At 42.0% G+C, this 23438-nt stretch overlaps 1 protein-coding gene and 1 long non-coding RNA gene across 13 annotated transcripts in view; one reads left to right on the forward strand and one right to left on the reverse strand.

Annotated features, from left to right (window-relative positions):
* The first annotated feature begins 1906 nt into the window (after nucleotides 1-1906).
* Nucleotides 1907-23438, forward strand: part of LOC133253684 (uncharacterized) — a 33142-nt gene continuing 11610 nt past the window's right edge. The window contains exons 1-3 of one of the 4 annotated variants that reach the window (XR_009738376.1): nucleotides 1907-2611; nucleotides 8520-8633; nucleotides 9037-10440. This is a non-coding gene — a long non-coding RNA (uncharacterized LOC133253684). Of the gene's footprint in view, nucleotides 2612-8519; nucleotides 8634-9036; nucleotides 13149-15697; nucleotides 23026-23438 lie in introns of those variants that run through there. The other 3 variants (XR_009738377.1, XR_009738374.1, XR_009738375.1) reach the window with 3 other exon arrangements.
* The window catches only part of SLC17A5 (solute carrier family 17 member 5), a 75446-nt gene continuing 65206 nt past the window's right edge, over nucleotides 13199-23438 (reverse strand). For all 9 annotated transcript variants that reach the window (XM_061427216.1, XM_061427217.1, XM_061427215.1 and 6 more), the window contains one exon: nucleotides 13199-14565. In XM_061427216.1, coding sequence (XP_061283200.1) covers nucleotides 14428-14565 — 138 coding nt within the window. In that variant the 3' untranslated portion in view covers nucleotides 13199-14427. The remainder of the gene's footprint in view (nucleotides 14566-23438) is intronic.

Raw genomic sequence — 23438 nt, forward strand, 5'->3', positions numbered from 1 at the left:
CCATCAAGCAATCTGGATATCCTTAGAATGTTTGTTATAAATATAGGTTGTTTGTGCACATTGGAGAAGGAACTGGCAACCCACTCCAGTACTCTTGCCTGGAAAATCTCATGGATGGAGGAGCCTGGTAGCCTGCAGTTCATGGGGTCACTAAGAGTCGGACACAACTGAGTGACTTCACTTTCACTTTCATATCACTGTAATCCATCAAGCAATCTGGATATCCTTAGAATGTTTGTTATAAATATAGGTTGTTTGTGCACATTTCAGTCCTGTCCAACTCCTTGTGACCCTATAGACTGTAGCCCAACAGGCTCCTCTGTCCATTGGATTCTCCAGGCAAGAATACTGGAGTTGATCGCCATGCCCTCCTCCAGGGGATCTTCTCGACCCAAGGATGGAACCCGAGTTTCTTATGTCTCCTGCATTGACAGACAGGTTCTTTACCACTAGCACCACGCTCATATATATATGTGTGTGTGTGTGTGTGTTAGTCACTCAGTTGTGTCTGACTCTTTGCAACCCCATGGACTGTAGCCCACCAGGCTCCTCTTATATATAAAACAATTGGGGATTTACATTCATTCTATAAAAAGAAAAAAATGTATGGCTCATGTCAAGTGTAATATGGGTAATTCCCATTTTAATAGTTTTTAATTTTGTTGTTAACAATTTCCTATCCTTGTGAGATTCTGAGATGACCATTTTTTTTTCAAGCTTTGTGGAAACTGCTAAAGTTCAACTTTGAACCGATTTATAAAATTTGGCATTTTAGCTCTCTATGACTCTTGTCTGATGGAGTGTGGCATAAATGAGATATTGACACCAGTGGAAACTTTCTGTGTGGGAATATTGAATGCCATTTGATCATTCGCTATATTAAAAAATTTTTTTAATTTATTTTTATTGAAGTATAGGTGACTTACAATGTTGTATTAATTACTGCTGTACAGTAAAGTCACTCAGTTATATATGCATACACATTCTTCTTCTTTTACTATTTATTTATTTGACTATGCTGGGTCTTTGTTGTTGCATGGCCTTCTATCTAGTTTTGGGGAGCAGGGACTACCCTCTAATTTCGGTGCAAGGCTTCTCATTGCAGTGATTTCTTGTTGCCAGGAGCGTGGGCTCTGGGGCCACAGGCTTCGGTAGTTGGGACACATGGGGTCCGTAGTTGCAGCTCTTGGATTCTAGAGCAAGGACTCAGTAATTGTGCAGCATGGGCTTAGTTGCTCCACAACACGTGGGATCTTACCGAACCATGGATCAAACCCACACCTCCTGCCTTGGCAGGTGGATTCTTCACCATTGATCCACCAGGGAAGCCCAATACATTCTTCCTAATTTTTTTCCATTATGGTTTATCACAGGGTAATGAATATAGTTTCCTGTGCTATAAGGTAGGAGGACCTTGTTGCTTATCCATTCTATATACACCAGTTTGTATCTGCTAATCCCAAACTCCCAATCCACCCCTCTCCCTCCCCTCACCCCTTTGGCAACCACCAGTCTGTTCTTCACGTGTCTTATTCTGTTTCCTAGATAGGTTCATTTGTATCATATTTTAAAATTTATTTTACTTTTTGACCCGGTGGCATGGCTTGTAGGATCCAAGTTCCCCAACCAAGGATCTAACCTGCGTCCCTTGCAGTGGAAGGAATCCTAACAACTGGACTTCCAGGGACTATTTCACGTGTCATATTTAAGATTCCACATATAAGTGATAGCATATGGTACTTATCTTTCCCTTTCTGACTTCCTCTACTTAGTATGATAATCTCTAGTTGCATCTGAGAATTCTTGGTTTCGGATACTAAACTATAGAGAAATCTCAGAGAGGGACTCTTACATACTAGGGTATCAGAGAGGTGTTCTTGGAAGCTGGGAGGGAGATTTTAGGGGAGCAAGGTATGGATTGATATGGCAACCTGGGCTTTTGGGCGGCAGGAAGCCGTCCTGGGCAGGCCACCGGGTGCTGGCCAGCGGGGGTGGAACACGGAAGAGATCCAACCCCTACTCCCCACCACCCCCCCCCCCCAACCCCGCCGCCCCCACCACGGCCCTTCGCCCCAAAGCGCAGCACCGCCTCTGGGGCCTCCGGCTGCTCCCGGGCTAGCGGAGCCGGGGCGCTGCGGGCCGCAGCCGCTTGGGGTGCACCGACGGCTGGGGGATGGGAAGATTTGAGCCTGGCCGCCCCGGGGCCCGGCTGGAGCTGCCCCGGGACCCTCAGAGCGCCTGCCCAGGCCAGCAACGCTTTTCTTCCTGCGTATCGGCAAGCTGGCCGAGGGCAGAAATCGGGATATGAAACATCAATTGATTTTCGACTCTTGGCGGCAGCTGCCATATTCCTCGAGAGTCACTGAGTCCCAGACAAGATACTGCATACTCCAAGCTCAACACTTTTGTAATAGACGACGGCTCCCCTCCCTGCCACCCCCCACCCCGCCCCGAAAAGAGCTCCTCACCACCAGGCTTCGGGCCAGCGCCCTCACCGACACCGTGTTCCCTCCGGGGGCAAGTTCTTCCCTTCGAGATCCGAGCCTACACCCTGAGCCTGGACGCTGAGGCTGTGATGTGGATTCTTGTGCCTGTTTCAGGATAGTTTTTGGTGGGTGAAGACAGCATGAGGGTCCTGCCCACCCCCCGGGGGGAACGGGAGTAGATCTGGCGGGGGGGGGGGGGGGTCTCCAGGCGTCTTTCTCCCGCCACGATGACCCTGGCTTTGGGGAATACGGTCCCAAGACTACTGTGCGTTTTACGAAGTATCATCAGTGAACAGTAATCTGAAAAGTTAGTTCTGCATTTTAGGCTAAAAAAGAAAAGAGTTAACAGTCACTTTTTTTTTTTTTTTTTTAAGCGTCCGGGGTGCCCGGAGCCCAGTTCTGAGGCCCCGCTGTGACTTTCCATTGTTGGCGCGGCCCGCGCCCGCGGGCGGCCGGGGCTGAGTCATTCCAAATTCTTCTCTTTTGTGTTTTCCCTCCGCAAGCGCGGGGATGGCTGCTGTTAAGAGTCATCTTTTTTGCTCAGACAAAAGAAATCTAGCCTTTGATGGTTCTGATTCACGAGTCAGCTAAAATATGAGTCAAACTCCAGTTTCCTGAGAGCTGGAAATATCTGCTCCGCCCCACCCTAACGGGGAGCGCCCACAGTTCTCGTTTCGCCACCCAGTGGCTCAAATCTGGAGCACTTCTTTGGTGTCCAGGGCAAACCGATCTGCGCGCCGTTAAGTGGTTTTCAGGGCAGTGAAACTGCAGTGGATCCAAGCTTCTGAAGAGGTGTGTGTGTGTGTGTGTGTGTGTGTGTGTTTGCGCGCGCGCGCACGCTTCAATAATCGGTTCTTTAAAAATATAAAACTGTTACAGTGAAACTGATGGACGTTGTCCCGGGATAGGGAGCAAAGATACCTGAGCTGAATGGCAGCCTCCACGGTATCCTGTTTTGTTTTTTTTGGCAAGTAAATATGGGTCGTTTGGCATGGCCTGTGGCTGACAGGAATATCAACAAGGGCCACTTTGTAGGCCACAGAAGCCACTTTACGCCCAGGGTGAGGTGTAATGTTTAAAAGTGGTGACGCTGGTGGCGGCGGGGGGTGGGGGTTGGGGGGACGTGGAACTTTCCAGCCAAGAGCTCCAGTGCCAGCGGCTCTGAGTTTGGTGTTGGAAAGACAGGGGATCAGTTCTGGGGCTGACATGAGGTTTTGCTTTTGTTTTTCTTTTAAAAAAATGTTTTTTCCTGATTAAACAATCAATTTTTATTTTTGAAAAATTTAAATAAAAATGCTCAAAGGAGGAAAAAAAAAATTACCTGTCCAGAAATAACCTCTGTTAACATTTTGGTGTGTGTGTGTTGTTGTTGTCTTTCTATGTCTATTTTATTTAAACAAAAATGGAATTGCTATATTCAACAGAAATGAAAATAAATGCTCCCCCAAACCACCGTGTATGAATGTTCATAGTAACATTATTCCTAACTGCTAAAAAGTGGAAGGAATTCAGCTGATGACTGGATAACCAAAAAAAATGATCTATCCATTTAATGGAATATTATTTGGGACTGAAAAGAATGAAATGTGTATGCATGCTGCAAAGTGGGTGAACTTTGAAAACATTATGCTAAAAAGAAGCCAGACACACAGACAGCACATTAGAGACAGAAACTAGATTAGTGGCTGGCAGGGACTGAAGCTTGGGGAGATGGAATTTCCTTTTGGGCTGATGAAATGTTTTGGAATTAAATATGTGATGGGCACACAGCTCTGTAATGTAGTAACAACTATTGAACTGTACACTTTAAAAAAGATGAATTTTATGTTGTGTGAATTGTATCTCAAAAAGCTGCTGTTAAACAAAAGTAAATGGAATCACACTCTACCTCATATTATGAACATTTCCCTAATATTCCGAAAGACTACTCTTCTGTAATATTTCTATTTTTAATTATCAAAGTAATGCACAGTTATTCTAAAAAAAAATTGAAGAATGCAGAAGAAGAGTGAACAGAAGAAAGTGAACTCTTTCCCCCCCATCTTCAACACCTTCAGAGTTACTGCTTAAAAATTATTTTTATCTAATACTCTTCTGTTTATAGAACCTTAGGTTCGGGGCAAGCCCATTGTTTTTATTTTTAATTTTCTTCTCTCTAATTCTCTTTTCATTTTCCTCCCCTGTGTCACCATTCACTCTGTGATCCTTGTATGTCCTACATTATGCAAGTATCTCTGGAAAATATCACATTTTGGTATGGGTTTTTAATGTTTGGAAGTGGTTATTGTGCTATTAAGTCTTCTTATGCAACACTTTCTGAGGTCTCTGCATGTTCTTACGTGATATCATTCCTCAGTAAAATTCACCACATTTTACTCATCTATTTCCCTAATGAGGCACACCTGGCTCACCTCCAGCTCTGTCGCAAGGAACAGCGTGGTGTATCCGTTCCCTTCAGGACTTGAGCAAGAATTACTCTGGTACAAATAACCTGATGTGGGGCAATGTGCTGGGGCAAAGGATATATTCTTATTTAATTTAAATGCAATCATTTTGCTTTCTGGAATGGATACACCAGTTTATAGTCCCTTCTCCCTGTGGACAGTAATTTCCACCTCCTCACATCCTTTGCCAACACTTGATGGCATCCAACTTTCTAATTTTTATTAATTTGATGGTTTGAAAGGAATACCTTAATTTGCACTTCTTTTTGTTTCTATAATTACAAGGGATTCGTTTATTTTTTAAAAAATAACCTTTGTATTTATTTCTTTTTAGAGTTATCTATTTCATTTTTGGCTGCACTGGGCCTTCGTTGCTGTTCAAGGGCTTTCTCTAGCTGCGGCGATCGGGGGCTGCTCTTGGTTGCGGTGCGTGGGCTTCTCATGCGGTGGCTCCTCTTGTGGAACATGGACTCTAGGGCTCCGAGGCTTCAGTAGTCGCAGCACCCAGGCTTAGTAGTTGAGTCACACTGGGGCTTGGCTGATTTCTCTGCAGCATGTGGAATCTTTCCCGACCAGGGATGGAACCTGTGTCCCCTGCATTGGCAGGAGGATTCTTATGCACTCTACCACCAGTGAAGTCTTTTACTTGTTTATTTAAAAAAATATTTATTTGTTTGGCTGTGCTGGGTTAGCTGCTGCACTCAAGATTTTTAGTTGAACGCTTAGTTGCGGCATGTGGGATCTAGTTCCGACCAGGGATGGAACCCAGGCCCCTGGCACTGGGGGCACAAAGTCTTAGCCATTGGACCACCTGGCTGGACCACTGGACCAGTCTCTACAAGGGAATTTAATCAGCTCTTCGTATACTTGTTCGACATCTTGTCTTCTATTAAGTGAATTGCCTATTCACTGCTCATTTTTCTGTTGGGTTTTCTCACTTTTGCTTGTTGATCTGTAGGAGCTCTTTGAATATTCTAGATAGTAATCTCTTCTATGGACAAGATGTTGCAATCTCCTCTACTCCAGTATCTGTTAACTTTGATTGGTATGTTTTGCTGGGAGAAGTACTTAATGTAGTGAAGACCACTTAATTTTACTTCTAGGGACTTTCCTGGTGCATAGTAGCTAAGGCTCTATGCTTCCAGTTCGGGGGGCCCAGGTTCAATCCTTGGTCAGGAAACTAGATCTCACATGCCGCAACTAAAGATTCTGCATGCCACAGTTAAAAAGATCCATGTGCCTCAACTAAAACCCAGCACAGCCAAAAAAAAAAAAAAAGATTAAAAAAAAGATAATTTTCCCCTGTTCCTAAATGCTAAAGATATTTTCCAGTATTTTTTTCTTTTCACTGTCTAATTTTATATTACTGCTATTAACAGATCTTTTCCCATGTATATATCAACACATCCATAATTTATTTAACAAAAATATAATACGATAATGTATTATTGTATTATAATATGATAGCTCTTTTTCATATTCAAAGCTCTTTTTCATTTCATATTCATAAGCTCTTTTTCATATTCACACAAATTGTATGGACATTTTCCTATGTCTCTGTTTCAGCATGCTTACTTTTTAATGGCTGCATAGTATTCTCTTATATGAATGTACCATAACTTCTTTAACAATGTCCTTACTGATGAAAAACTGACAATACTCTAAAAAATGCTTGGTGCTTGTTCAAGTACTTTTTAAGCTAGATTACCATAGGCAGACTTTCTGGTTTAATGAATATGTTTAATTTTGACTTATTACTAAATTACTCTCCAAAAATGTTGTAATGATTTGTATTTCCATTGGCAGTGTTCAAACACAGTTTGCTGTTGGAGTAGTTGTTATATTAATTAACTCTTTATTATAGGCTGGTGATGTCTCCAGTGGTGTTGCTTCTGCTGTTCTTTCAGCTCCTTTAGTCTCTAAGGCGACTCCACTGTGAGGGCACCAGTGGTGCTGTGGTCCAGGTCCCACCAGCCTCCGTTTTCATGCGTGAGCTGCGGCTTCCCTCTTCATCTTGGTTTTGCCACAGAAGGAGCAGGCGTCCTTGGTGTGCAGGCTGATTCTCTTCACTATCTTCCTGCAGGAGGCACTAGGTCAACATTATCCTGAACCGACAGTGGTCCTGGCCTTCCCGGTACAGTTAGCCATATCACCTCAAACCAGGTCCAAGCCCAGAGGGGAACCAAACATGATTTTTAAAAATTAACTTAATTTTTATTTTATATTGGAGTATGGTTGATTTACAATGTTGTGTTACTTTCAGGTGTATAGAAAAGTGATTCAATTGTACGTATGCATATATCCATTCTTTCTCAGCTTCTTTTCCCATATAAGTTATTAAAGAATAGTGAATAGAGTTTCTTGTGCTATATTGTAGGTTCTTGTTATCTATTTTATAGTAGTGTGCATTTGTTAATCTCAAATTCCTAATTTATCCCTCCCCACCACCTTTTGAAGCCCTTTGGTAACCATAAGTTTATTTTCAAAGTCTGGGAGTCTGTTTCTGTTTTGTAAATAAGCTTATCTCTATCATTTTTTAAGTTCCAAATATAAGCAGTATTATATGATGTTTGTCTTTGTCTGACTTACTTCACTTAGTATGATAATTTCTAGGTCCATATATATTGCTGAAAATGGTATTATTTCATTCTTTTTATGGCTGAGTAATATTCCATTGTTGACTTCCCTGGTGGCTCAGTGGTAAAGAATCCACCTGCAGCGAAGGAAATACGGGTTTGATCTCTGGGTTGGGAAGATCCCCTGGAGAAGGAAATGGCAACCCATTCCAGTATTCTTGCCTGAGAAATCCCATGGACAGAGGAGTCCTATAGTCTGTGGGGTCACAAAAGAGTCAGTCATGACTTAGCAACTAAATGACAACAAAAACAATATTCCACTGTATATATGTACAATATCTTTTTTATCCATTCTTCTGTTGATGGACACTTAGATTGCTTCCATGTCTTGGTTATTGTATACAGTGCTGCAAAGAACATTGGGGGGCACGTATCTTTTCAAATTATGGTTTATTCCAGATATATGACCAGGAATAGGATTGCTGAATCATTTGGTAGCTTTATTTTCAGTTTTTTTAAGGAGTCTCCATATTGTTTTTCATAGTGGCTGTACCAATTTGCATTCCCACCAACAGTTTAAGAGAGTTCTGTTTTCTCCACACCCTCTCCACACTTAATGCTTGTAAACTTTTTGATGATGGCCATTCTGACTGGTGTGAGGTGACACCTCATTGTAGTTTTGATTTGCATTTCTCTCATAATTAGTGATGTTGAGCACTTTTCCATGTGCTTTTTAACCACCTATGTGTCCTCTTTGGAGAAATATCTATTTAGATCTTCAGCCCATTTTTTGACTGGCTTGTTTGTTTTTCTGATAGTGAGCTGCATGAGTTGTTTATACAAAATATACATTTTGGAGATAAATCCCCTATTGATTTCTTCATTTGCAAATACATTCTCCCATACTGAGGATTGTGTTTTCATTTTGTTCATGGTTTCCTTTGCTGTGCAAAAGCTTTTAAGTTTAATTAGGTCCCATTTGCTTATTTTTGTTTTTATTTTCATTATTCTAGGAGGTGAACTTGGGCAAACTCTGGGAGATGGTGAGGGACTGGGATGCCTGGTGAGGTGTATTCCACGGGATCGCAAAGAGTCGGACACCACTGGGCGACTGAACAACAAAGGAGGTGGGTTCAGAAAGATATTGCTGTGATTTATGTCAGAGACTCTTCTGCGTATGTTTTCCTCTAAGAGTATTATAGTCTTTGGTCTTACATTTAGGTCTTTAATACATTTTGAGTTTATTTTTGTATACGGTCTTAGAGAATGTTCTAATTTCATTCTTTATATGTAACTGTCTAGTTTTCCCAGCACCACTTATTGAAGAAACTTCAATATTCTTCAATATTATTCTTGTCTCCTATGTTGTAGATTAATTGAGAATATGTGTATGGGTTTATTTTGGGGCTTCCTATTCTGTTCCATTGATCTATAAGTCCGTCTTTGTGCCAATACCCTACTGCTTTAGCTTAATAGTATAGTCTGAAGTCAGGGAGCCTGATTTCTCAAGTTTCTGTTTTTCTTTCTTAGGATTGCTTTGAGCTCCTCAGACATGGACAGCGGGCTCTAACCACCACCCATCATTGCTGATAGCAGGAATAGTAGTTGCAGAGTCACTGTCGATGTCCTTGGCTCCTCTGTTCCTTCCCCTTTTTAAATGTTTTCTATTTCAGGAATAGAAATAATGAATTTTTTTTTTCCATAGAAGCAACTGAATCATATCAACATACTTAGGTTTGTAGAAAACATTAAAAAGATTCATAGTGCTATAGAATAAACATAGAATAACTACACATTCCCTAATATCATACATGGAGCTGAGATAGTGATACAAAATTCCCAACTCAGTGTAATAGTTTGAGTCAGTGGGCTTATTTGGTTGAAGTTGGCACGGGGAGCCAAGATTGCTGGTGGGGTTCCTGTAAGCTGCAAAGATCTCTCCATTAACAGAGCATGTATCTTGGATCCCAGCTTTAAGTCTTGTTGCCTGCATATTTGGGTGTATATCTGTGGATACTAAGCGAGGTAATCTATGTGACAGTGAAATACACATACTGTCACCTATCGTATGCTGATGTAGCTGATGACGATCAAAAAGAGACCTCTGTGAATGCCCTGCCGCTAATGACAGAACAACTCAAAGCACAGCAGCTTTGTTGCCGGGGGGGAAAAAAGTGTATTATCATACATATTGGGCTTCACAGGTGGTGCTAGTGGTAAAGAATCTGCCTGTCAATGCAGGAGACACAAGAGACACCAGTTCGATCTCAGGGTCAGGAAGATCCCCTTGAAGTGGGTACGGCAACCCATTCCAGTATTCTTGTCTGGAGAATCTCCATGGACAGAGAAGCCTGGCGGGCTACAGTCCTTAGGGTCGCAGAGTCAGATACGATGGAAGTGACTTAGCATGCACACACATCATAAATATTGTATAGGTAATTTATACAATATACCGATTGAAATTTCCTCTGACAGCATCCCAATACTTTTCACAAACAGTTCTTGAGCATTAAAAGGCTGTATATCCTATCTCGATCACTGTCAATCTCAACCAAGCTTCTGTGGGAAGCTCAAGTTTCAGGCTGTGGAGTGAAGGTGAAACTGTGAAATACTCAAAGTGAAGGGCTATCAATGGCTCTAATGCAACATGAGGCCAGTATGCACTTGATCCCCCAGAGGCAGCGACCCTCGAAGGGCTAGCATATTTCAGTGGTTTCTGCTGAAGAGAGCGTGACAGGAAGAGACTTAACACAATATTTAGGAAAGAAGGAGGATTCCTTGTCCCAAGCGCAGCCTATCCCTGCAGGGAGACTGTGTGAGAGGAAAGTGGTCACTTGACTACTTTTCTAGCTCAGCTGTGCAATCGTGGCTCCTCACCGAAAAGCACAGGACTGGCAGGGCAGGACGTCAGCTTCCTCCTCCCCCTACGCCAAGGTAAAGTGAAAGTAAGCTGGCACTCGGAAAACTACTAGTGTTCTTCCTCATCAAGGCACACGGAAAAGGGTGGCAGGAAAAGGGGTTACATTTCATTTGGTTTCAGTACTTCCTGTACTCAAGGCTTGCCATAGCAGAGCTCCAAGAAATTACTTTCTTTGTTACCCTCTTAAAGCACAAACTTTTATAACTGGCTTTCCTTATGGTTGCTCTAAAAGACAGAGGCATCTGAAAAGGCGTTGTGATCCACTTTACATTTCTATGAAAAAGATTATTTATTTTTAAAACGGAAATTAGACGTTCACCTCATATCTAGTCATCTGAGGCAGTAACATGCTTTTCCTGAGAGGAAGAGGAAGTAGGTCGTTTCCTATAGGGCTCTTCCTGCCTTTAACTTTAAATACTTGACCACTATTTTTCTGTTGGGGCGATTTTATTTAACAGTGATAAACTTCCCTCAGAGAAATCATTTACTTTGCAATAGGATCTAAATTCAAACATCTCTGATTTCTTGAAAATGAAACAAAGGCTGAAGTAGGAAGGACATTACAATGGTTAACACAAACTGCTGACTCCAGCGTTGCCTCTGTTTCTTTCGTAACTCAGCTTCCCGAGGTCAGCTGGCATGCTTGTTTGCCCTGGATTTGATTGTTAGGTGGATAGTGACAATCTCCATAGAAGGTTTCCAAGGCCGGACCCCATGAAGGAAAAGGTTTGATATATCAGGATGTGAACTTCATGGGAGAAGGCGTTTGCTTTTTTCACACTGTATTGCTCAGCACCTGATGAATGTGTGGAAAATACTTGCTGTATAGCTGGGAGGAGAATTACTTTGCCTATATCGGACTGAGCTATTCTCAAATACTTTCAAAACCATTCACCAATGACTGCCACTTATAACTTACTTTGAGGTTAGCATACCCTTTCTGCATTTATTCAGTTTCTTTTTTGAGAAGAAAACAGTCTATTGAAAAAGTAATATATGAGTTTAAAAAAATCAATACCTGTAATAAAGGCTTATTTACTAAGTATTCGTTAAGCAACTAAAATGTTGCTGTTCAATCTCCCCAGCTCTTTGTGACCCCGTTGGTCTGCAGCATACTGGGTAAAGGAATTGTTGGGTGGGCAGAGGGAAGTGGGGTGGGAGTGTTTCACCCTGTGGAAGCATCCTAGTCTGGGAGGTGGGATGTACTTGGACTAATAACCCAGTACAGGTGGGAAGTCAGGCAGAAGAGGTTCAGACTAAAGGCAGTGAGATTACTTATCTATTCCAGGTGGAAACAAAAGCTGCAAAGATCCATTTGAAAGCTAGCCAAAGAGATTTAAAAAATTCCAGAGTCTTAAAAAGACTAGAATGGAAAATACAGGTGGTTAATTATAAACAGGGTTGAGGGTGAGGTGGGAGATGAGGGAGGAGGAAGACAACAACAAATGACTTCAAGCCCGAGCCTCAGTGACAGGGACATGAAACTCTTAACAGGAGTGAAGATCATGATGGGAATAGTTGTTTATTGGGGGAACGGGGTGAGGGAGTGAGGCTGGATTAAAACTTCTCAGGTGAAGTGAAGACAGCTCACTGGGGATGTCCGTTAGGTAGTGGAAAGCCTGGTGGGGATTACACAGTAGCTTGAGTAACAGGTGTCTTGTTTTTTAAGTGATATTTTTATGTGACTAGGTTATACTGTCACGTTTCAAAAGGTGAAAATGAATCTCCTTTCCACCTCCCCCACCCCATAGACCATTTTTTCTCTACAGGAGGAACTGCTGTTTCCAGTCTCTTGAGTATCGCTCTAGAAATATTCCATATATATGTGTGTATATATCTATATCTATCTGAAAGTGAAAAGTGAAAGTGTTAATTGCTCAGTTGTGTTTGACTCTTTGGGACCCCCTGGACTGTAGCCCGCCAGCCTCCTCTGGCCATGGGATTCTCCAGGCAAGAATACTGGATTGGGTTGCCATTTCCTTCTCCAGGGGATCTTTCTGACCCAGGGATTGAACCTAGGTCTCTTGCATCGCAGGCAGATTCTTTACTATCTGAGCCCCCAGGGAAGCCCTATCTATCTGTCATCTATCTATTATTGTGCCGAGCAGCACTGCTTGCAGGATCTGAGTTCCCTAACCAAGGACTGAACCCCAGCCCCTGGCGGTGAAAGCACTGAGTTCTAACCACTGGACCATTTTTATGTCCCTGGGAGAGTTTCGTATTTTTTAAAATATTTATTTATTTGGCCAGGTCTTAGTTGGGGCACACCGGATCTTTGATCTCTGCTGGGACATGTGGGATCTAGTTCCCTGAGTAGGGATCGAACTCTGGCCCCTAGCATTGTGAGTGCAGAGTCTTAGTCACTAGAACACCAGAGAAGTCCCTGGTATTTTTGCTTTTTAAAGGCTAGAGAAGGCTTTTGTGTGTCTTTGAGACAGAAGGGAAAGAACAAGAAGAGAGGTAGAGACTGAGGAAGCAAATTAAAGAGAAATTACTGAAGCAAGGTCTAGTGGAGGTGGAGAAGATATAATCACTGATGTAAGCATATGTTTTAGTGGGAAGAGTGGACCCTTTTGAGAGCAGGAAGGACAGGCTGATGGCCGTAGGGGTTTGTGATGCTGCATCACTCAGAGGACCAAGTATCCTGCCCAGGTGGTGGTAGAGATGCATGCAGAGGTCGACCAGTGATTTGAGGAAGATGGCAGAAAAGATGTAAAATAGCCACTGTGGATACTAGAAGATATCATAGAACTGTCAGATCCCCCAAAAAAGTCATTCTGAAAAGGTTTATTTTGATTTATAAAAGAAATATCACCATAGCAACTTAAAGCTATTTACAGATTTAAAAATTAATTTACAGAATGTATACACATCATATTACATTAAATAGCTTTAGTTAAAATATTACAGGTAGTGTTGAACATACACAATGAAACATAAATCAAGTTCTAAATCACATAAATGCCCTCGAAGCATGCTCAAAACCACTGGAAGATGGTCCAGGAAAAACTGGAAAAATAAGATTTCAGAAATCAACACTAAAGATGATTACACCACCGGCTGCAGGTTATGTGGAAGTAGAAGTCACTTTAACCTTGAACTGCAACCAGATACTTAGGTTTAAGACAGAAAAAAATGTTTTTCTTCATTTTATATTTTAATTATTCTGGTGTAGCTCCTAGAACACAGGACTTGAAGATTTATACTCTGATCCATGTGAAGGTAGGATCATCAAGGATGATGTTATATGTGGCTAATTAGGCATCACACTTTCTTTTGCAGATTACATGCGCTGGGAAGGGAAGGGAGAGGGTGGATGGAAATCATGACTGTGGATCAAGTTGTCCCTGTTGGCTCAGGGCTTCATCTACACATTAACAGCCCCAGGGGAAGAATACCATCCAAAGCCTTGGCACTGACCTTGGTCTTGGATGCTGCCTAAGTGCTGGGCACTGTCCCTGAAGCCAGAGAGGGGACGTGTGGCAGCTGCCTGGGCATGCTTCCCTCAGTGAAGTTGCCGGGCTGAATGATACAGTGGCTGCCAGCTACGTCAAGAGGCTAAAGTTTGAGACCTATGTGTCAGGGATTGCTGATGACAAATAATTTTTTGAGGAAGGTGTACAAAAACAGATGTTTAACAAGACCTGAGAATTATTATCCACCTTAATTAAGCAAAGGTATAGAAGGGTCTATTTCAGCTCGTCTCTTTAGGTACGGTCTTATAAGTAAATAGAACTCCCCTATTGCGGGTTGCCTGACTTGCAGTCAGGTATGTGACCCTGAATTATAAGTTCCAGCAAACAGGTTAATAATAATTAAAAATAGCTAATTTTGCTTATATGGCAACTAGTGACATTTCATGATTACAAGCCTTACAAATCTAATACAGTATAATTTTTTCTTGTATATAGATTGCTTACACATTAAAATATCAAAGGCACTTTTAGGTTACATGATAAACAAAGATACATTAATAGAGACAGGATTATTTATTGGTTCCTTCAGTTTCTGTGTCCTCGGTGATCACTGATAGCCCAGTTTTGCACTTCACCTTTGGCGAATAGTGTGAAGAAAATGGCACCAAATACATTGATAGCAGCAGCGATGCAGAAAACAGTTTGCCATTCTCCAATAGTGTTCTGCAGAGAAAGAGAGAAAAAGATGCAAATGCAAAAATATCTTGTTTGTAGTTCACTTTTAAAAAAAGGTGGTGCCTCAAGACTGTTGTGACATAGCAGTAGCATTATTGGTAAAACCTGGACAACACAAATGTCCATCAACAGTCAACTTGTGGCATATGTATTCAATGGAATACTACACAGCAATGAGAATGAATGACCCACAACAACATAGATACAGCTCACAAAATGTTAAGCAAAAGAAGCCGGACACAAAAGAGTAGTGAGTGATTCTACTGATATAAAGCCAATCAGACAAAGCTAATCTATGGTGTTAAGAAGTCAGGATAGTGGTTCCTCTTGGTGGGGATGAAAGAGATAGGAAGGGCTACCTGGCCACTGTTTCTTGATTGGGTGGGTGCGGGTTATGTGGATGTTTTAACTTTGTGAAAATTCGTCCTACTATGTACTTAGGATTTGTGCATTTTAAAAATGCATGTTATACTTCAAGAAAAAATTTACTAAAAATAAAACATTGGTATGTCCTCGAATCATGTGTTACTAGGAAAGTATTAGTATTATGCCAGCGCATCACCTCCTACGTTCTCACGTGGAATGTGTTAGGGGCAGATCAAGTAAGGATGAGTTAAGACGGACTTTGAAGTTCAAGTTTGAGACCTGGCTTGAAAGATCCTGCAGGGCTCTTGAAAGTGAAAGTGAAGTCGATCATTCGTGTCCGACTCTTTGCGACCCCATGGACTGTAGCCTACCAGGCTCCTCTGTCCATGGGATTTTCCAGGCAATAGTACTGGAGTGGATTGCCATTTCCTTCTCCAGGGGATCTTCCCAACCCAGGGGTTGAACCCAGGTCTCCTGCATTGTAGACAGATGCTGTACCGTCTGAGCCACCAGGGAAGTTGCAGGGCTCTTGAATGGCACACAATATGTGACGTGGATGGGATGTGTCAGTGAGAGATCAAAAAGATACAGTGTGTAATCCAGTACCAAAATATCCAGAAGTCTAATCATTATGAATTATGACATTTTTGCACAATAAAAATAATTTATGTAAAAAATATCCAGTAGTTATCTAAATCTCTGGGTCATGTGACTATCTTTAATAACTTTTTTTTTTGGATTTTCACATTTTCAGTGTAACCGGGGGCTACATTTGCAGCACTTAGAAAAGAAAAACAAAACAAACAGCAGAACTAGCAATGAGGAAGAAAAAGGAAACCAGGAGGTTGGAAGCTGGCATGAAATGATTTATTTAGGAAAAAAGGAAAAAGAAAGGAGCACTCTGTGGTTAATTATGCTTATTTGAGATAGCTCAACATTCAGAAAATGAAGATCATGGCACCTGGTCCCATCACTTCATGGCAAATAGATGGGGAAACAGTGGAAATAGTGTCAGACTTTATTTTTGGGGGCTCCAAAATCACTGCAGGTGGTGACTGTAGCCATGAAATTAAAAGACGCTTACTCCTTGGAAGAAAAGTTATGACCAACCTAAATAGCATATTGAAAAGCAGAGACATTACTTTGCCTACAAAATTCTTTCTAGTCAAGGCTATGGTTTTTCCTGTGGTCATGTATGGATGTGAGAGTTGGACTGTGAAGAAAGCTGAGCACCGAAGAATTGATGCTTTTGAACTGTGGTGTTGGAGAAGACTCTTGAGAATCCCTTGAACTGCAAGGAGATCCAACCAGTCCATTCTGAAGGAGATCAGTCCTGGGATTTCTTTGGAAGGGATTATGCTAGAGCTGAAACTCCAGTACTTTGGCCACCTCATTCGAAGAGTTGACTCATTGGGAAAGACTCTGATGCTGGGAGGGATTGGGGGCAGGAGGAGAAGGGGACGACAGAGGATGAGATGGCTGGATGGCATCACTGACTCGATGGACGTGAGTCTGAGTGAACTCCAGGAGTTGTTGATGGACAGGGAGGCCTGGCATGCTGCAATTCATGGGGTCGCAAAGAGTCGGACACGACTGAGTAACTGAACTGAACTGAATTGAGATTAATGTATTTTGGTGAAAAAAATCTTAGAACTGCTGCTTAAATTTTAGGGACTATTTAGATATGGTTGCTAACAATGTGTTATCATCCTAGGGTAGAAGTCGGTCAGTAATTATAGTTATAAATCAGAGAGACAGGTTTAAGATAGTTTCTTAGGATTCCAAGACAAAGCTTCTCTGTGTGTGATCTACAGGATGAAATAACACTTCAGTGTTATCTGGAGGCAATGGGTGACTTAAAATCAATCAATAGTATCAGAAATTCACAAAGCTCCTAGTTTGCCTCTTAACAAAAAAATTCCACCAGTTTTTCAAGAATACTGTTTTGTCTGTAACAAAATTGAACCTCAGGCATGCTCTGACCTTTTATTTCATTCTTCTTCTTCTTAATTTTTGGCCATGTCACACAGCTTGTGGGATCTCAGCTTGCGGACTGAACCTGAGCCACAGCAGTGAGTGCCAAATCCTAAGCATGGGCTTCCAGGGAACTTCCTGTTTCATTATTTATTTATGTTCTGACTCATTCCACAAAATTTTGGTGGTTGTGCAGTAAACTTTAATTGTAAGTAATTACAATTGTAAAGGCAAATGTGCTTTTCCTTTAAAAAAAAAAATAATGGCCTTTTGAACTTCCCTGGTGGCACAGTGGGTGAGAATCTGCCAGCCAATGCAGAGGACACAGGTTCGATCCCTGGTCCAGGAAGATTCCACATACTGTGGAGCAACTAAACCTCTGGGTCACAACTACCGGACTGGGTCCGAGCTCTAGAGCCCTGGAACCACAACTGCTGAGCCTAGGTGCTGCAACTACTGAACTCGTACCTACAGCAAGAAGAGAAGCCACTGCAATGAGAAGCCCATACGACACAATAAAGAGTAGCTCCTGCCTGCCACAACTAGCAAAAACCCACGCACAGCGATGAAGACCCAGTACAACCAAAAATAAATAAAAGTATAAAAAAAATAGTAAATTACAAGAATGGCCTTCTAATAATATTAAACAAACGCTAAAACAACATATCTGAAATCCAGTTCATTTCCACTTTACAAACATTCAAGACTTGAATTCAGGAGTCTGTATCTTCCCAGCAGAAGTGCCAGGACTATTGAGAATGTATGGAATTACTCATGGTAGTGTGTAAGCTAACCTAAGCTGACTTAGGTTCTTGTGTTGCCACAATGCTCCAGGAAGATAAGGCTAAATATCTGTGACCTGATCATGCTGAGACGTTTCAACATTCCTTTCCATTAAGTGAGAGAAAAGCATAACAAGGAGGCACTGATTCACTTGAGTAAGGAATTAGAAATGGTAGAGAGCGCCACCTGCAGTGAACACAAGAGTATTTGGTAATAAGACAATTTGTAGGCATAGCCTGAAAATCCTAAGGATTGGATAGTGTTAATTTCATCACAGAGACAAAAAATTAAGTCTATTTATAGAGATTTAAATAAGCCTCTTTTTTTTTTTTTTTGCAGTCAGTAAATAAGCCTCTTGAAGAATCCAATTTCACTAGTCCTTTAGTTTTTCTTAAACAGTAAACTAGAGTTTGAAAGGGCCTTTGAGGTTGCTGAATTTGGTTTTTTATACAACTCAGAGTCCCTGCTTAGTGATCTGGCCTCAGGCGGCCATCTGGCTTCAGGGCAGACCAGCCCCGGGTCCATGGTATTTCCGGGGCAGTGCCTGGGCCCTGGGGGGGGGGGGGGGGCCCCTCCCACACCCTGGCTCACCCCTCCAGGCTCCGTCCCCACAAACTGGCTGTTCCCTTCTCTGTACCCAAAGCACTCTACACACATTTTTTTCTGCCTTCGTCACACTGTACATACAACCTTCAAATAATGAGAATTTGCAATTTTGCCTTCGAATCCTTTGTATCTGTCACACAAATAAGCACTCAAGAAGTGCCAGTTGACATAGGGAATTGATTACTGGCTAGATTGATCTTTCCCCTTTTGATTCCCCCTCTTCTCCTCCTGGCCGCCTCTATCTCCCTCCTACCTATTCTCTTCTCCATGTAACTCTGTGAACCTCTCTGGGTGTCCCTCACTGTGGAGAATCTTTTCACCATTAACCTAGATGTTTTATTATTGGTGCTGTATGGATGGAGAAGTCTTGAGGCTACTCTAAGAATAAGACTGAAAACCAGAGGCAGGAGGCTTAAGTCCAAAACCTGAGAACTCCAGAGAACTCCTGACTCCAGGGAATATTAATCGATAAGAGCTCATCCAAAAGCCTCCATACCTACACTGAAACCAAGCACCACCCAAGAGCCAACAACTTCCAGAGCAAGACATACCATGCAAATTCTCCAGCAATGCAGGAACATAGCCCTGAGCTTCAATATACAGGCTGCTCAAAGTCACACCAAACCCATAGACATCTCAAAACTCACTATTGGACACTTCATTGCACTCCAGAGAGAAGAAATCCAGCTTCACCCACCAGAACACCAACGCAAGCTTCCCAAACCAGGAAACCTTGACAAGCCACTTGTCCAGCCCCACCCACAGGGAGTAACCTCCACAATAAAGAGGAACCACAAACTGCCAGAATACAGAAAGGCCACCCCAAACACAGCAATCTAAACAAGATGAAAAGGCAGAGAAATAATCAGCAGGTAAAGCTCAGTTCAGTCGCTCAGTCGTGTCCGACTCTTTGCGACCCCATGAATCGCAGCACGCCAGGCCTCCCTGTCCATCAACAACTTCCAGAGTTTACTCAAACTCATGTTCATTGAGTCGGTGATGCCATCCAGCCATCTCATCCTCTGTCGTCTCCTCCTCCTCCTGCCTGCAATCCCTCCCAGCATCAGAGTCTTTTCCAATGAGTCAACTCTTCGCATGAGGCGGCCAAAGCACTAGAGTTTCAGCTTTAGCATCAGTCCTTCCAATGAACACCCAGGACTGATCTCCTTTAGAATGGACTGGTTGGATCTCCTTGCAGTCCAAGGGACTCTCAAGAGTCTTCTCCAACACCACAGCTCAAAAGCATCAATTCTTCGGTGCTCAGCTTTCTCCACAGTCCAACTCTCACATCCACACATGACCACAAGGACTCTTTAATATCCATAAATCAATCAGTGTAATATACCACATTAACAAATTGAAAGATAAAAACCATATAATTATCTCAATAGATGCAGAGAAAGCCTTTGACAAAATTCAACATCCATTTATGATAAAAACCCTCCAGAAAGCAGGATTAGAAGGAAAATACCTCAACATAATAAAAGCTATATATGACAAACCCACAGCCAACATTATCCTCAATGGTGAAAAACTGAAAGCATTTCCCCTAAAGTCAGGAACAAGACAAGTGTGCCCACTCTCACCACTACTATTCAACATAATTTTGGAAGTTTTAGCCACAGCAATCAGAGAAGAAAAAGAAATAAAAGGAATCCAGATTGGAAAATAAGAAGTAAAACTTTAACTGTTTGCAGATGACATGATCCTCTACATAGAAAACCCTAAAGACTCCACCAGAAAATTACTAGAGCTAATCAATGAATACAGTAAAGTTGCAGGATATAAAATTAACACACAGAAATCCCTTGCATTCCTATACACTAACAATGAGAAAACAGAGAAATTAAGGAAACAATTCCATTCACCATTGCAACGAAAAGAATAAAATACATAGGAATATACCTACCTAAAGAAACAAAAGACCTATATATAGAAAACTATGAAACACTGATGAAAGAAATCAAAGAGGACACAAATAGATGGAGAAATATACCATGCTCATGGATTGGAAGAATCAATATAGTGAAAATGAGTATACTACCCAAAGCAACCTATAGATTCAATTCAATCCCTATTAAGCTACCAGTGGTATTTTTCAGAGAACTAGAACAAATAATTTCACAATTTGTATAGAAATACAAAAACCTCGAATAGCCAAAGCAATCTTGAGAAAGAAGAATGGAACTGGACGAATCAACCTGCTTGACTTCAGGCTATACTACAAACCTATAGTCATCAAGACAGTATGGTGCTGGCACAAAGACAGAAATATAGATCAATGGAACAAAATAGAAAGCCCAGAGATAAATCCATGCACCTATGGACACGTTATTTCTGACAAAGGAGGCAAGAATATACAATGGAGAAAAGACAATCTCTTTAACAAGTGGTGCTGGGAAAACTGGTCAACCAGTTGTAAAAGAATGAAACTAGAACATTTTCTAACACCATACACACACAAAAAATTTTAAATGGATTAAAAATCTAAACGTAAGACCAGAAAACTATAAAACTCCCAGAGGAAAACATAGGCAAAACACTCTCTGACATAAATCACAGCAGGATCCTCTATGACCCACCTCCCAGAGTAATGGAAATAAAAGCAAAAATAAACAAATGGGACCTAATCAAACTTAAAAGCTTTTGCACAATGAAGGCAACTATAAGCAAGGTGAAAAGACAGCCTTTGGGATGGGAGAAAATAATAGCAAAGGAAGCAACTCACAAAGAATTAATCTCAAAAATATACAAGGAACTCCTGCAGCTCAATTCCAGAAAAATAAACGACCCAATCAAAAAGTGGGCCAAAGAACTAAACAGACATTTCTCCAAAGAAGACATACAGATGGCTAACAAACACATGAAAAGATGCTCAACATCTCTCATTATCAGAGAAATGCAAATCAAAACCACAATGAGGTACCATCTCACGCAGGTCAGAATGGCTGCTATCCAAAAGTCCACAAACAATAAATGCTGGAGACGGTGTGGAGAAAAGGGAACCCTCTTACACTGTTGGTGGGAATGAAAACTAGTACAGCCACTACGGAGAACAGTGTGGAGATTCCTTAAAAAACTGGAAATAGAATTTGCCATATGACCCAGCAATCCCACTGTTGGGCATACACACTGAGGAAACCAGAATTGAAAGAGACACGTGTACCCCAATGTTCATCACAGCACTGTTTATAATATCCAGGACATGGAAGCAACCTAGATGTCCACTGGCAGACGAATGGATACGAAAGCTGTGATACATATACACAATGGAATATTATTCAGCCATTAAAAAGAGTACATTTGAATCAGTTCTAATGAGGTGGATGAAACTGGAGCCTATTATATAGAGTGAAGTAAGTCAGAAAGAAAAACACCAATACAGTATACTAACACATATATATGGAATTTAGAAAGATGGTAATGATAACCTTATATGCAAGACAGCAAAAGAGACACAGATGTATAGAACAGTCTTCTGGACTCTGTGGGAGAAGGTGAGGGTGGGATGATTAGGGAGAATGGGGTTGAAACATGTATATTATTATATGTGAAACAGATTGCCAGTCCAGGTTCGATGCATGAGACAAGGTGCTCAGGGCTGGTACATTGGGATGACCCAGAGGGATGGGATGGGGAAGGAGGTGGGAGGGGGGTTCAGGATGGGGGACACATGTAAACCCATGGCTGATTCATGTCAATGTATGGCCAAAACCACTACAATACTGTAAAGTAATTAGCCTCCATTTAAAATAAATAAATTAAAAAAATAAAAAATAAAATAGAAGAGAGGAAGAAAACAAGAAGTGCCAGTTGAATATACATTTGACTGTTTCAGGGCTCACTAATTCACGGTGGTGGTGGTTTAGTTGCTAAGTCATGTCTGACTCTTTTTTTGAAATTTACTTATTTTGGCCTTGCTAGGTCTTTGTTGCTGCAGGGCTCTCTCCAGTTGGCGAGCGGGGGCTACACTCTAGATGCAGGCTTCTCGTTGTGGTGGCTTCTCTTGTTGTGGAGCACAGGTTCCAGGTGCGTGGACTTGAGTAGCTATGGTGCACTGGCTGAGTTGCTCCGCAGCATGTGGGACTGTCCCAGACCAGGGATCGAACCCATGTCTCCTGCACTGGCAGGTGGGCTCTTTACCACTGGGCCACCAGGGAAGCCCTGTGTCTGACTCTTGCAACCTGATGGACTGTAATACACCAGGCTCCTCTGTCCACGGGCCTTCCCAGGCAAGAATACTGGAGTGGGTTGCCATTTTCCTTCTCTAGGAGATCTTCCCAACCCAGGGATTGAACCCACACTGAACCTGTGTCTCCTGCATTGCAGGTAGATTATTTACTGCTGAGCCACCAGGGAAGCCCACTAAGTCATAGGGCAGCCCATTCCACACAGTAAAAGCTTTAAACAGAAAATTTGCTATTTATCTCCTCCTAACTTCTTTCTCAGAGAAGGCAATGGCAACCCACTCCAGTACTCTTGCCTGGAAAATCCCAAGGATGGAGGAGCCTGGTAGGCTGCAGTCCATGGGGTCGCTAAGAGTCAGACACACGACTGAGTGACTTCACTTTCACTTTTTACTTTCATGTATTGGAGGAGGAAATGGCAACCCACTCCAGTGTTCTTGCCTGGAGAATCCCAGGGACGGCAGGGCCTGGTGGGCTGCCGTCTATGGGGTCGCACAGAGTCAGACACAACTGAAGCAGCTTAGCAGTAGCAGCAGCAACTTCTTTCTATCTGCTTTTGTGGAACTGTTGAGAGAAGTCACCATCTTTTGAATGTGTGAAGACATCTATGCATGCCTGCTAAGTCACTTCAGTTGTGTCTGACTCTTTGTGACCCCATGGACTGTATGTAGCCTGCCAGGTTCCTTTTTCATGGGATTCTCCAGTCAAGAATACTGGAATGAGTTGCCACACCCTCCTCCAGGGGATTTTCCCGACTCGGGGATTGAACCTGTGTCTCCTGCACTACAGGCAGATTCTATACCACTGAGTCACCAGGGAAGCCCAAAGACATCTATACATTTGCTAAATCTTCTGTTTTTCTAAACGTTCTTGATAATTTCAACTGTTTTTGTTCATTCGCACATGATTTCCTGATATCTTTGTGGTTCCACTTCTTGAATAATT

The sequence above is a fragment of the Bos javanicus genome, chromosome 9, assembly GCF_032452875.1.
Source record: "Bos javanicus breed banteng chromosome 9, ARS-OSU_banteng_1.0, whole genome shotgun sequence".
Lineage (NCBI taxonomy): Eukaryota > Metazoa > Chordata > Mammalia > Artiodactyla > Bovidae > Bos > Bos javanicus.